This window comes from Bradysia coprophila, chromosome IV, assembly GCF_014529535.1.
Source record: "Bradysia coprophila strain Holo2 chromosome IV, BU_Bcop_v1, whole genome shotgun sequence".
Taxonomy (NCBI): Eukaryota; Metazoa; Arthropoda; class Insecta; order Diptera; family Sciaridae; genus Bradysia; species Bradysia coprophila.
In genome coordinates this window covers 2,689,562-2,705,871 of record NC_050738.1, presented here as the reverse complement: position 1 = coordinate 2,705,871, position 16,310 = coordinate 2,689,562, and the positions used below count along the sequence as shown (strand labels likewise).

General features: G+C 39.4%; 1 protein-coding gene and 2 long non-coding RNA genes across 3 annotated transcripts in view; 1 reads left to right on the top strand and 2 right to left on the bottom strand.

The window, feature by feature from the left end:
• The window catches only part of LOC119066483, a 274,825-nt gene that overhangs the window by 105,841 nt on the left and 152,674 nt on the right, over positions 1-16,310 (top strand). The gene's annotated exons all lie outside the window — the stretch shown is intronic.
• On the bottom strand, positions 1,682-2,209 carry LOC119066484. Its single transcript, XR_005085755.1, has 2 exons — positions 2,036-2,209; positions 1,682-1,955 (listed from the first exon to the last, which is right to left on the bottom strand). It is a non-coding gene; the product is annotated as an uncharacterized LOC119066484 (long non-coding RNA).
• The window catches only part of LOC119066469, a 226,056-nt gene continuing 216,294 nt past the window's right edge, over positions 6,549-16,310 (bottom strand). The window contains 7 exon segments of the mRNA XM_037168975.1: positions 6,549-8,255; positions 8,819-9,262; positions 9,336-12,818; positions 12,889-13,977; positions 14,234-14,446; positions 14,504-15,415; positions 15,493-15,828. Coding sequence (XP_037024870.1) covers positions 8,014-8,255; positions 8,819-9,262; positions 9,336-12,818; positions 12,889-13,977; positions 14,234-14,446; positions 14,504-15,415; positions 15,493-15,828 — 6,719 coding nt within the window. The 3' untranslated portion in view covers positions 6,549-8,013.

Genomic DNA, 16,310 nt, shown 5'->3' with positions numbered 1-16,310 from the left:
ATCGCTTTTAACCGCTTTGTCTTGTGTGTTGATGTTGATCTGCTCTTCAGTGTGGCGAACCGTCACACGGTAGAAATCTGGTATCTAAAGAAGTACTCCCGCTGCACAACTTGCGGTTGGACGCACGGTTAGAGGACTACTGTGATCCCAGATCTGCCAACTTTCAAAAATTTGTTGGTTAAGTACAGTAACTTAGCTTCGGAATTTAGTTAAACTTGTTCAGAACACTTCCATGACCATGGGCATTGTCGAACAATTCGCCCATTTTTTTATGAATTGTACGAATAGAAAAAAAAATTGTTTATTTCACTTAGATTGGATAACAATAGGTATAAAATGTATACAACCAGTTTCGAGGAAAAATGTTTGAAATGGATGGTTATGATCAGACAAATTTTCCGATTCACACAAATTCTGTAGAATTGCAGTTGAAACCAGTATGAGAAACGGGTATACAGATTATTTCCGTAGGAATGCTTACTACCAAAACATTGTTGGATTTTGGATACCCGTCTAAATTCTTCTTTTTTGAGATTCATTTGATCTTAACTCGATCAAAGTTGATGGAGTTGGATGGAGTTAGGATCAAATGACACAGTACTATCTGAATTGTATTTCACGATAGTTCCAAACTCTCAATAAATATTATTGCATAGATCTATAATTGTATTGTCTCAGATAAATAATTGGGGCAGTCATCTCTTCTTTCACGAATTCACTTTGTAAAAACGGTTTTTGAATATACTTGCCTTTGAACAGAGACTCATGCTTCTATCTATAATTTAAAGGGAGGCACTGTCAACTTTCAAGCAACCGCGTCATATAATTTGCAGCCTACAACCATTTCCAATCAATATTACAACTTCCCTCATAAGAACTAAATTTCGATTCTCCCATTCTTTAACGAAAAGAAACTAAAATTATGCTCCATCTTCAACGTCGAATTATGTCCTTATTTTTTTCCTTTGTTGTCCTCAATTCTTTTTATCGCCATGGGCTTTATTTTCCTTGTTCTTGTTATTACCGCGATTTCCGTTGCTTCCACCATCCTCATTCTTTGTTCCACAGGTTTTTTTTATTCTTACCTTTCCGACTGATGTCCTCAATCCGTAGGTCAGACTTTTGTCTTACCATTTTTCCATCTTTTTCTGAACAGACTGAATGATTTAGTATTGGCTATGAAACGAAAATGAGGATTTTAAGGGGAAACCCAAAGATTGTTTGGTTATCCAACGAAAATTATCCTTACAATGGTACACGTCCTAGGATAATTACAATCCACCTCAGCGAACCTCTAGCATCTTTGTGATAATGTAAGAATTTGTTTCATTGACAGAGTCGTCCGAAATTATTGTAAAGACATTCCTTGTTTAATCCGTCTGGATTTTCTTTTAAAAATGATATCCAAATAGCCGAAAATTGTATGGTTACAGTAGGTAAAAGAAACACGTAGTCCAGGGCTAATGAAGTGCTGTTCTTCGAATTGTAGTCGACTGCAGAAGGAGTAACTTTATTGGAATATGTTCCAATTGAGAGAAATATTATTACTATTCGCAGAGCTGAATTCAGTGGTTGGATGAGACGGCAAAAACTTTTAGCATTATTCTGAAATACAACAGCCCGTTGAATTCATTTTTTTTACTTTTACATTTGATTGGAGGTGAACACCTAAACAGCCTGATTTTTGCTTGAATCAATTATATTTCTTGTGTTTCCTTAAGTAATTTTTTACAAAATTAAAAATCTACCTACACTGACAGTTATCACTGCGATACCAACCACCACACCAAAAGCCCGACTACTCGAAGAACCATTACAACCATCTTTATCTTCGCATACCTCACATGACTCAATTTGAAAATCTTTAGAAAATTGTGAAGCCAATTGTGCATAGCTGTAATCACACTCAACGTTCGCGATTTGACAACGTCGGACGACATTTCGTTTTCCTTTATCTAAATCGGGGATGATGCAATTTCAAAAAATAAATTCCTTTCACCAAAAAATATCCGAATTTTGGTCAGTAGTGAATTACCGTCGGTGCCAACTAATTTTTGGCATACCATTGGGACAGAGTCAGTTTTAATGTTTGATGGTCTATGGTAACGAATGTCCGATATTCTTAATAGAAAATTTCTGCCTACTTTTCCAAACTGCCTTTCGAGTTCTCCGTGTTTCTCGACATTGCATTCCTTGAAATTGAAGATAGAAAATTTTAATTTTTGCACTCCGTCACATCACAGTGTTAAAAATTTAACGAATTGTAAGACTTATTCTGATTATTAGAAATAAATGAAATAAGATGAGACCACGGTAATCTTTCCCTATATAAGAAGAGAGTTTAAAAAAACTGATGGAAATGATTGACATCCTTGACTTCTAGAGCTGGGAAGAAGTGATGGAATTGAGACCCCTCAATCTTTCCCCGAATACAGAGGAAGCTACACAAAAATTATGTAAATGTTTGTTGTCTTTCAGTTCTAGCTTTGGGATGCGTGTGGGAAGGGAAGACTCAGGAATAGTCATGTAGGTACTAATCATTCAATGGTCTTGTGATTTTTAAATCATTCGAAGCGATAGTCAATTCTGATAGTTTCCTAAAGAAAACATGTTTTGTGGTAAATACAGATGCTTCCTATAGTTGAGGCTATACCGATCCTTTGACAGCTATCGTTGATAGGTTTTGAGATCAGCTTTCCAAAAGATCTTCAATCGTCAGAATTAATTAAGAAATCCTCCATAGTCCATATCCCGGACTCTTCCAGACCCTTACAAAAAAGTTGTTCTAAAAATTTTAGTTATTGAACCAACCCTTCAGAATACGTTGAGATCATCAACGAAAATAATCAGACTTGATGGAGATAGATACGTTTAAAGTTTTAACGACCGGGTTTTACTGGTTGATGAGACCCAAAAAAATAATTTAATTCGGAGACTGCGACCCATTAATCATAACCAATCGTCAAAATACATTAAAACTCCCTAGGGAGCTCTGCTTAAAAATTCTGTGACCTTCGTGTTCAATGATTATAATCTATCAAATGACGTAACTATTTATACCTCGGCCTTTATACTCTGGTCCGTCATATTTGCACATCCTTCATTCGTGTCAGTATCACAATTAAAACAATTGATAGCCAGACCTTTAAATTTTTTGTTTGTTTATCTAAAATATTTCAATCTGAAAAATCAATAAACTTAATCCATCACTGACCTGATTGAACCATCAGGGCTATCATAAAAACATGTATTGCGGTACGCATACTATCAATTCAATTAAATGTGCTCACCCGTCACTTAAGTTACTTCTTTATTAAATTTTGAACGAAAATCTTTTTTTTTGCAATTAATAATCTAAAATTAGATGCGGTATTTTCGACCTCTCTTCACACAGTTTTGAATCCGACTAAATCCCTGTGAGCATACAAATACTTTTTCCATTAACAACGATCACGTCATTATAGTCGGGACGGAAAAGCGAAATCTTTATATATGGTCACATAATATAACTCACATCAAACTTGTTGTGTTGCAATGGTCTATGTGAGTTAAGTTATGAAGTACAAAAGTACAGGTCATATCAACTAAGGAATCATCATTGCTATGTGGAAGGTAATCCGAATATATATCGAATAACCTGATGGATTTACACCATGGATGACTATTCTGCGGACTTAATGAACTTAATAATGTTGTGACCCTGCATGAGGTTAAAATAAAATATTTTCTTAATTGAAGCTGGACCAATCATCTCATTTTTTTAATCTGACTGGAAGCGGAAGTTATGCGTGGCAAAAACCGATGAAATGTTATCCTAAAAATAAAATGTTATCTCCAAATTCTTTCAGTGCACGCTTCCGTATTGTTTGTCTCGATGCAGTACATTCGAAAAATTCTTGAACATACAAACGATAGACCAAACCATTTGTGTTTGTCACTGATATGTATAAGTATATATACTTGAGGTACATAACGGATTTGAAGTCCTGTTGTAAGTCACTTCTCGAATTGAAAGCATTTACTATTTTTGATTAATTTTCCATATTGATTTTCGTGATTTGTTGTGATGTTTCATCGGGAAATGACTTGGAACAATACCCTCTCTAGCAACGAGGGGTTATTGCTGAAAATGATATGAATTATAAGCGAGAGCTCAATTCACATTGAAGAGAACCAACCGGTTCCATTTCATTATCGAATTCCTTGATCGTCTAACCACAATTTCTCCAAATTCGCCACATTTGAGGTATCTACGGCCAGGAAGAGGACATTTTTACCTGAAGCTGAACTCAAAATACTCGGACCTTCTTATGACATGATCTGATTTCACCTGAGACCTGATTATGACCCGAAGATATTTATGAAATATTTAAACCAGTTTCAGTACAGGTCAGGTCAGGTGTTTATCACTTGGCAGTTTGGCCTCTACAAAAATCATCTATGGCTCATCTTCTGGCTGTATCACGATAGTTTTACTGACTATTATCTCGTAAAACTATAAATAATAAAATTCGCTCGAAAAAACGGTATTTGGGAAACTTTAAAGTTCGAAGATTTTTCAAAATTTGATGGGTTGAGATACATTGTGAAAAATCAGCTCCATTTCTATCTGGGACGGTGAGTATGGTCGAGTGGGGTGTCAATGGATAGGGCGAGAAGTAAGCTACAAAACCCCGGGTTAGAGCTTCCTGCTACTAACTTTCCCAACCGCCCAGAGCCCTTCAAAAATTTCGGTTTTATCGAGGCTTTTCACTTGTTGTGGCGAATAATATTCAGCTCATCGACCTTCATAAACGTACACAATTTGACATTATTCACATTTTGCATGTTGGAGCTATTGATAAAAAACGATTTTCACGACAACTCCGGAGAAAAATTTTCTAAGGGCCATGACAGCCCAACAAAAATTTTTCGGGAAAAAAGTTGTTCCACGATGTTTGTCAGAATTGAATGACGATACATTTGAGCCATATAGCTCGTTTGGATCGCCGTGTCGGCTTGAATCCCGATTTTATATAAGCTGTTCGAAGTTTTGGCGAATTGACTCTTAAAGGAAAAATTGGTTTGTGAGTCATAACGTAAGAGGAATCTACACATGGCTAAATTGTTGCCTACATTTTGGGGCAAAATTATTATTATTTTGATGATAATTTTGGACCCGTTTTTTTAAGTACGACCATCGTTTGGTGTAAAATTGTGTTAGCTTTCAGTAAAAATTTAAAGTTGTGGTGATGATTACATAAATTTACACAATCTGGTCTCTCCAAGTCGATAAGTCATCACCCACAAACTAAATTTTCCTTTAAAAATAAAAATTTTTTGCGAGCTCTAATGGTTTTACTTTTTCAAAAAGAGAGTTCAGAAAAATCGTCGAAAAAACGAGTATTTTTTCCGCCTAAATATAGACTACAAATTTGCAAAGAGTCACAATTCGTATGCAATTGAAACTTCGGTTTTTTTTTCATTTTTTTATTATTTATTTTTCTCGTTTCATGTAATGTTAATCCAGTCTTACTCACTGCTTACACATTAAATCATTTTATCGGCCATCATATTTTATATTTTTATAAAATAAATTTTAACGTTTACTCTCTTCACACTTTTTGGTCAATAAAAGTTTAAATTAATCTCTTAGAGATGTACAAAAGTTATACAAAAAAACAAAAACAAAAAAAATTATAATCTTTACTATGCGGATTCGATTGACACAACGGTAAAGTACACAAAATAAAAATTTAACACAAAAAAAAACAGTTAAACGAAAGACTGGTTTTGAGATTAAAAATGGATAAAAAAATTAAAATTAATTTTTCGTTGTGAATCGATCAATTTTACCTTCATTTTTCTCTTGTGAGTAAACGCAAATCAAAACACTTTAATCGCAACACCACAACACTTTTAATATCAATTGTTTTAATATATTTATTTACCCACTTTTGATTCACATCATTCATATTTTTACTAAATAATTTTTTATTAAATTTAATTGACTAATGGTTTACAATGTTCTCTCATTCATTTAATCGATTTTTTTTAAAAGAGATTATAGAGATTAGTTAGACTTGCTAAAAAGTAGTTCGTTAGTTGCGGCAAGCGAATTATAAAGTGTTCCAACAAAATGGTAAAATCGTAAATTTCTTAGCAAATTTTTCTGGGACAGATGTTCAATTGTTCGCTGATAGATATGAATGTTTCTGGTCGTTTCTATTGTTATTTTCGATTTATACATTTTTCGTTCAATGAATTCGGAGCAGTTTATGATGATGAATTGATAATATAAATCAATCCAAATGTGATGTTTCATTGTGTAAACTGTCTTTTGAGTTGAGTATTATATTCACCGTTCCCAGACTATCGACTAAGATCGCTGCATTACATTCGACCAGTTTGCGTGGACACACTTTGACGATTAATATCCGACAAGTAGCGAAGACACTTTCTGCGTCCGATTGTTTTTTTTATGTTTTAAGTTAAGTAAAATTATTATCGATTGGTTTTAAGGCACATTGGACGCATGAGTCGCGTGTTAGTGACTTAAAACCCATTTTTTTTCTCCTTTGAGTGATGTTACGACTAAAGCTGCCGTTTTCAATTGTTTCCTTTTTTATACAAATTTTAGTTTTTTTTTCATCTTCTTAATGGGTAAGCTTACGACATAAATTCGTTAATTAATTAATATTCAGAGTAACACAAATCACATGATTTCATAATTCTTTAATATAAAAAGATCATTCCAGCATTCATTCCATTTTTTTTCGTTTTTTTAATTTTTTTTTCTTTCTATTTTTAAAACGGAAAAAATTTACAATTTTCTTTGACTAACATTTTTTTCGTTGTTTTTCTATAAATTTTACTCATTTTAGGTGTTGAAAATCACTTTCTTCCTCTTCCTTCTTTTTATATTCCTCCATTTTGATTAGTTCAAATCCTCCAGTGGCCGTCGGAGATTTACACATTAATTTACATTGTCCAATTTATGTAATTAAAATTATAATACGAGTGAAGTATTGCGACTGCCTATATCGGTCTGCAGCCCACCACGAGTGCTTTTACATAAATAATATTTATAGTAACTATAAACAGTTGAGTGTGCGAAGTTTTCTTCTTTTTCCTGTGTGTATGTGTGTACGACACAAAGCTAAAGAAACAGTGAACGGGGGGCAGTTGTAAACAAGGAGTTTCGAAACCCACTTAAAATATTAAATAAAATTTCGACTTCTTCTTCTCTTTATCAAATAAAAAAAAACTTAAAAAACGCAGGCCTTCACCATCAATTTCGAAAAATCATAATTATTAAGGTTTACATAGTGAGACTAGAGTTTAAAAGTTCGGCCATCGGAGGAGTTGTCGTCATTGCATTTGAAGAACACAGATCACTTGCTGGTTGGAAGATCAGTTGGCAGTTTTTTTTTTGTTTGTTTAATCGGACATTTTCCTTAATTCCATTTTGATGAGTTTTTTTCGTTGTTGATCTTCCGCTTTAACGTGTCCCATTCTGGTTAGAAGTAGGCCATACATTTATGGGGCGCAAGAGTCGCCGTGTTCTTTTGTTTACAATTAAATTTAATTAAATTAGTTAAAAAAATAATTATTTTATATTACAATGGGGCTGAGCAATAAGCTTTTTCTCTTCAAGAATTCGTTTGCGAACAACAATTTCGGTTTTCTCTTTGCACATTTTCAACACTTTTGTTGTTGTTGTTGACCTTCTTCTTCGTCTTTTTCTTGGACGTTTGTTGTTCGTCATAGTTCATTCTGCTTTACATTATATAATTTGTCATACAAATGTTCCATTTTTTCTTTCATTTTCATTTTTCTTTTAATTCGCTACAGTTGTGCGAATATCCTATGAACATTACATCTAGAGACGGAAATGATTTTTTCTTTTTGTTAAGCACCAATTTGATTGTCTGTGTATCATTTCGTGTGTTATTGGTTTTTCCTTATTTTTCTTATAATTTTTTACAATTTTCTCAATTCTTTGATTTCTCACCCTAATTTCTAACTTACTATTTACGATAGATAATCCGGCGTTGGTTCAGACACAGCGTCCGGATTCGTAAACAGTGGATTGGGGAATTCGGGCGGATGTGGCAGTGGTCCAGTTGCTTTCGGTCGTCGTCGGTAGGCCATTAACCAACATGATACGGCTACAGCTACAGCGACTAGTGATAGTAGTGCTGTTATTACCAATGCTATGATGAGGCCAATCATCGACACACAAATGTCTTCGACCCGTTGTGCAGCTGGAAGTACTGTGTTTGGAGAGGGGAAAGAAATTTGTTTTTATCAAAATCGGTGCGTTCAAATGGAAACGTTTTCAAAAGGTAACTGTCTCAGACTAATTGGTAGGAGAAGGAGGATTCAACAGTTGACCACGTTTCGATCGAAATTCTGTTGAAATATGAGATTTCTGCTGCCAACGAAAATTTATTCTCAAAATCAGCAGAAGTACTACGAACTGACCCGAACTCGAAATTTATCACCTGTCACACGTCAGGTTCACATTAATCCGAAGTTTTTTTTGGTCTAAATATTTCAGATTAACATGAATCTGACCTAAGATCACCAGAACTGAAGGCACCTGAGTGATTCAGCATTTTTAACTTCAGATTCAGATCAAACCTGTTACATGCTTTAATGCAGAACATTTTCGTTTAACTGATCCGACCGTTTAAGAAAACCATTATCGAACATTAGAAAATAAAAATTTGATAAAAGTGAACGGTTCTCACTGACGTGAACCTTCCCAAACTGTACGGCGCAACTAGAAATCGGTTTTTTGAATAAAATTTATCAAAATTTCATCTCTACTTACTCTGCCTTCCATCAGATAATCGCTCGTCACGTCGTTCGAACGTCAAAATCGGATTCGATTCTATGGTTATTTCTTCCCTCAGTTGTCCAAATCCACCCAAATCGTTTTCGGCCAGTGCGGTATTCGATGAATTGAATTGGCGCCCGTCGGAGATCTGACGACGTCTACGTCGTCTACCGAAAGCATTGTAGCCACGGCAATTAACCGGCTGACATTTACCGAAACACACTCGGATGTTACATTGGAACCGGATGTTATCGCTGGACGGGAATTTGAATGCATTGAAACTTGCTAGCAGACTATTCGTTTCGCTCTTATATTCCCATTCGCCGAAGATGCTTGGATCGGTAGCACAACCATTTTCGTCCGTCACAATGTACTCGTTCTCGACACTGTCTTCCAATGTCTTGGCCACACAGCTACGAGCAAAACCTCCATAGATTGCTGGAAAATTGGGGAACAGGACAAGGTTTCGTTAATATTACGTAAAATCAATGACAGCAACAAATGAACATACTTGCTGGCTGCACTTCCACTTGCAACATTAAGTTGTCGCCAATTTCCGCTGAACTTATCTCGTTTCCGTTGTTCGTCACAATTCTCATTGTACATACAGGTGGGGGACCGGTGTTCGCAATCGTGCCAGCCGTTGTCAACATCGACACATTGAATCCTACCATCACACTCTGTTCTCCGGTTTGGTAGACACAGCGAATTTGGTATGCCTGTGCCTTGTATGTGACCAATTTCGGATGTTTCTGCATGACCAACACAAAACTGGCAATTCCATTCACATGAATGAGACCACAGTTACCGAATTGAACTTTGAAAATCTCCGTGTGTGGAACAGTTTCCGGTGTTAGGTTGACAACGCGACGACAGTCTTCGTCCTTGCTGTGACCTTTCACATACAACACTCCATTGAATCCTTCCTCAGCGATGTGTATTTCGACCTGCACTCCATCAGCCAAACAGCTGACAAGTATTTCGGGTCGAGGGAATTCTTTGCGATATGTGTTGTTGCACAGCACTTCGGGATTGCCGTAGTATCCAGTTAGACATGTGCAAATTGCTCGATGATTGGTGGCATTGCAGTAGGCATTTACACCGCATGCCTTAGCAAGGCAAGGATCTTCACACGTTCGGGACTCCTGATCGCAGTAACGGTTATCTGGACAATCGTCATCGGTGTAGCACTTCGGAATGATCTCTGGAATGCATTCACCGCGTGGTGTCAAGCGGTAACCATGTTTGACTGGACATACACAACGACCGCGTTCGTCGATAACTAATCCACGTTCCAAGGCGCAAACACAATGGCCAGTTTCATCGATCTTGTAGCCGAGTTCTATGCGGCAAGGAGTGCAATTTTCATAGATGTCCAAAGCACTACCAGGTGCACACACACAGAGTCCATTGTCGTCACGGACGAATCCCTTTTCGATGAGGCATTCTGGCTTACGTTTATCGCACTGTACAGCTGCGTTTCCTTGATAGCCTGGGATACATATGCAAACCATTGTCCTTACAGGAACTGTATCCAAAACCTTACATTCAGCATTTACTCCGCACGGTCGAGTGGCATTGCATGGATTGACACATTGACCGCGAATGCAAGCAGTTTGTGATGGACAATCACCGTCGTATTGACAAATCTCGTCCAATTCTACGCAGACACGGTTCAGGTCACTCACGTATCCAGGTGGACAGGCACATTCCGGTCGATGGTTGTACACTCGACAAATTTCAGTTCGTTCGCAGACTGCAGTCTTCTCGCACGGATTTTCGCATTTACTGTTTATGCAAGCCTTATCGACTGGACATTCATCGTCACTGCGACAACCCAGTAGGACACAAGCAAGTCTTGGATCACCACTATATCCTGGCAGACATTCGCAAACGGCACGATGGTTGATACCATAACATTCAGCTCGTTCACCGCATTGATTTCGATCGGCCGAACAAGCGGGTACACATTGTCGATTGACGCAGGTATGAGTTTTCGAGCATTCGGAATCTGATGTGCAGCCAATTTTGATGCATTGAATTTCTGGATTTCCGTCGTAGCCTTGCTGACATGAACACACTGGTTTATGGTCTTTGACTCTGCATTCAGCATTCGGTCCACAGTTGCATGGATCACGGCATATGTCGTTCACACACGCCTTATCGCTTGGACAATCGGAGTCTGATATGCATCCGCCTACATCGAGGACTGGTTTCAATGGCTTACATGTTCCGCTTCCACTGCTGACATATCCTTCGGGGCAAACACAGATCATTGTTCGTACTGGTGATGATGGAACAACTTCACAGCGTGATGGTCGCTGACAGGGTTCCAGTGCAATACATGGATCGATACATTTGTGATCGATGCAAGCCAATCGCGATGGACAATCAGTATCGTAAGTACATTCATGCACCGGTTCCGGTTTGCAGTCTACGTATGGATTGCCAATGTAACCTGGAGGACACTTGCATACGGCCATGTGATTTTGTGGAGAACACTCGGCACGTGGAGAACATACGTTGTCATAAACGCATGGATTGACGCACTGTGCATTTTCGCATCCCTTGTCGCTCGGACAATCACTGTTACTTCGACAGCCGACAACATTGCATCTCTCCCATGGATTTCCTCGATAACCACTTAAGCATCGACATTGAGCTTTATTACCGACCGGATAACATTCGGCGTTCAATCCACATGGATCGTTGATAATGCACGGGTTCACACAGTTTCCATTAATACAAGCCTTGCCGGAATCACATTCCGAATCAATGCGACATCCAACTGTTCTACAAGCTGTAGTTGGGTTTCCTTCGTAGCCTTCTTCGCAAGAACAGGTGGCACGATGATTTTGCACTCTACAAACGGCATGGATTCCGCAATCACAGGGATTTCTGCATTGTCGATTGATGCAAGACTCGTTGTCTGGACATTCACTATCTTGTTGACATCCTGGTGGTGTCGGAAGTACAATTCTGCGACATTCACCGTTCTGATCTGGCACCCATAATTCTGGACATTCACAGATCATTGTTCGAACTGGTGAGCTATCCAGCACACTACATTTGGCGGTTGGTGAGCATGGAATGAGTTCTGTGCATGGATTCACGCATTTTTCTCGAATGCAAGCCATTTTACTGGGACAATCGTAATCCTGGACACATTCCGGTTTATCTTGTTGGATTTGTCTTCTTTCGCAATAGGACAATGGGTTTCCTTCCGGCAAATCGTCTGGACATTTACAACTGGCAATATGGTTTCGTACAAAGCAGATGGCATTCGGAGCACACGGTGGATTAAAGTTTGATGCACAGGGATTAATGCAATGGTTGTCAATGCAAGCTCTGTCACTAGGGCAATCGAAGTCTGAATGACATTCAACTCGTGCGCATCTTTCAAATGGATTGCCTTCCAGGCCAGCAGGACAACGGCAAGCAGCACGATGATTGTGGCCATAACATTCTGCATTTACTGCGCATGGATCACTCAGAGCACATGGATTTATGCATTCGCCATTGAAGCATTGTTTACTGTTGCTACACTCGTCGTCAGACTGACAGCCCAATTTAACGCAACCGAATTGTGGATTTCCAGAATATCCGGGTTTACAGTGACAAACTGGATGGTGATTGGCGACATGACATTCAGCATCAACGCCACAGTTGCACGGATTAACGCAAATTTCGTTCACACACGACTCGGAGAGGGTACAGTCAGAGTTTGATTTGCATCCAATGGTTGCCTCGCTCGGTGGAACACACTCGATCACAGGATTACCATTGTAGCCGCTCGGACATTTACAGATGGCTCGGTGATCTTGAGCGTGACAGAATGCACCACGTCCACAAGGTCGTTCGTATGTGCATGGATTTACACAGCGATCGTTTTTGCAAATACGATCGTTTGGACAGTCCTCGTCTACATAACATTCGGCTGGAACAACTGCTATTGGATTTTTCGGAGTTGGAGAGCATTCTATCATCGGATTGCCTGTGGGAAAATTCGGATTCGTTTTTAGTTTGCTGCATCTGGTAGTTTAAAAAAAACAGTTTTTCCTTACCTTCATAGCCTGGTGGACATGTACAAATTGCACGATGTGATGTTGATCGACATAAAGCGTTAATACCGCATTGTTCTACTCGACAAGCCAAAGTACACGTTCCACGGATGCATTTATCAGAATCGGGGCAATCTACATCCAATTGGCAGCCGGGCTCTTCATGTTTGACCGGAACACAGCGTCCAGTGCTATCGGTAATCATGTCAACGGGACATCTGCATATCACTGTGCGTAGTGGCAAACTGTCTAGAACTGTGCAAGTTTGTTCTGGCGAGCAAACGTTTGATTTTGCGCATGGATTTTCGCATCGTTTGTTGATACAGGCGAATTGTGATGGACAGTCAGCATCCACTCGACACTCTGGTTGAACGTCTCTGTATGCCGAACATTCGACATACGGATTACCAGTCGTTCCCGGTCGACAGCTACAAACAGGTTGATGTGCTCTACCCTCACATATTGCAGTTTCTGCACAGCTATCTGAATCACATACTTTACGGCACACTCGATTCAATCGATCGCAAGCTTCGTCATCACGGCAATCTTCGTTGTACTGACAGACTCCAGTGACACAAGAAACCAACGGATTACCTTGGGTTCCTGCCGGACAAATACAATTTGCCTTATGATTTTGTGCCAAACATTCAGCACCGCGACCACACTGAACCGATCCGAGGGTGCAAGGATTCAAGCAATTCTCATTGTGACACGTCTTATCGTACGGACAGTCATAGTCGGTTTTACATTCCGGTTTGTAACATTGCACTTGAGGATCTCCGCCCCATCCAATCGGACAATAGCACAACGGTCGGTGTTGCGACACTCGGCATTCAGCATTCTGAGCGCATGGATTTCGTTCGGCACATGGATCTCGACATTTTTCGCTGATGCAAGCTTGACTCGATGAGCATTCCGAATCGGTTCGACATTCCGGCGTTGGAGTGGTTGGTTCTTTGAAGCAATTCACGAATGGATCTCCGACCAAACCGGCTGGACATCTGCAGATGGCACGATTGTTCTGAACGGAACATTCGGCTGTCGGAGCACATGGATTGGCTTCTACGCATGGGTTTGTGTCCTTTTGTGGAGCTGTGAATGGAATTGATCGTTAGTTTTGCAGACAGAGAGAGAGGAAGTGGAGCAATGGGCTGAAGGGACGGATTTTTTTTACAAAACTTGGAGGCAGAAATAGTGTTCAAGTGAGTGCAGTAAAACCTTCTATGTACAAAAATTACAAAAATCATTTCTAATCAAAATTGACCTGTAAAACGACGATGGATTAAATGGTAAAATCGAAAATTAAATGGAAATTGGTTTCAAAATTCAGCTCGATAACATTGCTTACCTAATCGACAGGCTACGTCCGCATCACCAATATAACCAGGGTCACATTGACAAACCATTGTTCGCAGTGGCAGTGAATCGACGACCGAACAAGTTGCGTGACTTCCGCATGGTTTTGTCTCGTAGCAAGGATTTTTACATACGCCACTGAAGCAAGCCAGTTTGCTCGGACAATCAGCATCCATCGAACATTGTGGACTGTGTTCAACTGGAACTAATGTGAAAAACGTTAAACCGAATTCGATAGAATCTGACTAGATGCTCTACTTACTTCTCGTGCATGCAACATGTGGATCACCATTATATCCTGGTGGACATTTGCATGAAGCTCGATGATTATCAACACGACACTGGGCACCGACACCACAATCACAAGGATCGCGACATTTTTCATTCTTGCAAGCTAAATTGAACGGGCATTCTTCGTCGCGTGTACATTCCGGTCGGTCGCATTTCACCAACGGATTGCCTCTATAGCCGTCCAAGCAGTAGCATCTTGCACGATGATTGAAGTCAGATCGACAGTAAGCATTCTGGCCGCATTGAGTTCGTTCGCATGTGTCGACACACTCTCGATTGATGCAAGCTTGTGTCACCGGACAATCCGAATCGGATCGACATCCAATTTCATAGCAAGCAGTCTGAGCATTTCCGGTGAAACCTTCACGACACACACAAATCGGCCGATGGAATTGAACATGACATTCTGCATTCGCACTACAAACGTTGCCCTCTGCACACGGATTGCGACATTGTTGATTGATACAAGCCTTGTCATTGGTACAGTCCGAATCTCGTTCACATTCCGGTTTTATCGTTGGCTGTCGTTCTTCCAAACACTGTACGTAAGGTGATCCGAAGAATCCTGGCGGGCATGAACATACTGCCTTGTGATTAATACCGTGGCAAATGGCATTGATTCCGCATGCGTTTACGCAAGGATCGCTACACTTTTGATTGAAACAGGCACGGTCCGACGAACAATCGTCATTTGTTATACATTCTGGGTATGTGCAAATAGCCGCTCCGTTTATCACGCGACAATGTCCGTTTTGCGCACAAGGTGATGGATTGCATGGATCAGCTGGATAAGTAACAGCTGGTCGACATTGAACGAATGGATCGCCAACCATTGTGTTTGGACATGAGCAGGTTGGTTTATGATTGACTGTATGGCACAATGCTGAAAATAGATGAAAACAAATGAGAATTGGATCGAGAAGTCATTGCTCTCTGTTGAGCAGCACAAACTTTACTTACCATTTTGTCCACAAACACCTGGGCATGGATCCACGCATTTGTTATTGACACAAGCCTTATCACGCGAACAATCAGCACTGATTGTACATTCAGCATGACATCCACTGCCGGATGGATTTCCATAATATCCAGGTATACATTCGCAGACGGCGCGATTTTGAGAACGGCGACAGACTGTATTTTGACCGCAAGGACTTGGATAGCACGGATCGGCAACGTGAACCGGAATATCTTTTTCAACATAGGCTATGCATTGTCTAAACGCGTCACCTGTAGTACCCGGCGGACATGTACAAATCGGTATATGATTGGTTACTGAGCATTGAGCTTCTACGCCTGTAAATAGAAAGTTTCGTTAATCTCGAGAACAAAAGTGATAAAAAAATTTGAATAAGAGCATGATGCGCAATGAAAGTTACCACCTCTCAAAAGTGTGTTTCTACACGGACCAACAATATCAATCGGGGATTCTTTTCCTTAAAAGCAGTTCACTTAAATGGGATCCGAGTGGAGAATATTTCGAAAAGAAAGTCCATTGAGGAGGATGATTTCAGGAGGATTTTCTCTCTCTGGATGTCGAGGATTCAAATTGACTTTCAAGGATTTTTCTCTTAAATTTTGAAGATTTTCTAGATTTTCCGCTTGAATGATTTCTTTAGTTTTCTGACAATTGTTTAGTTTTAAAAGATTTCTTTCAAATGAAAAACATGCCGGCGGTCGGTAGGTCAAGTAAAAGATTTTCAAATCAAATTCAAAAAATCTTCGATCAAATGAAGTAATAGATCAGACAGTAAAACTGTTAATATGCTTGCTGTCTG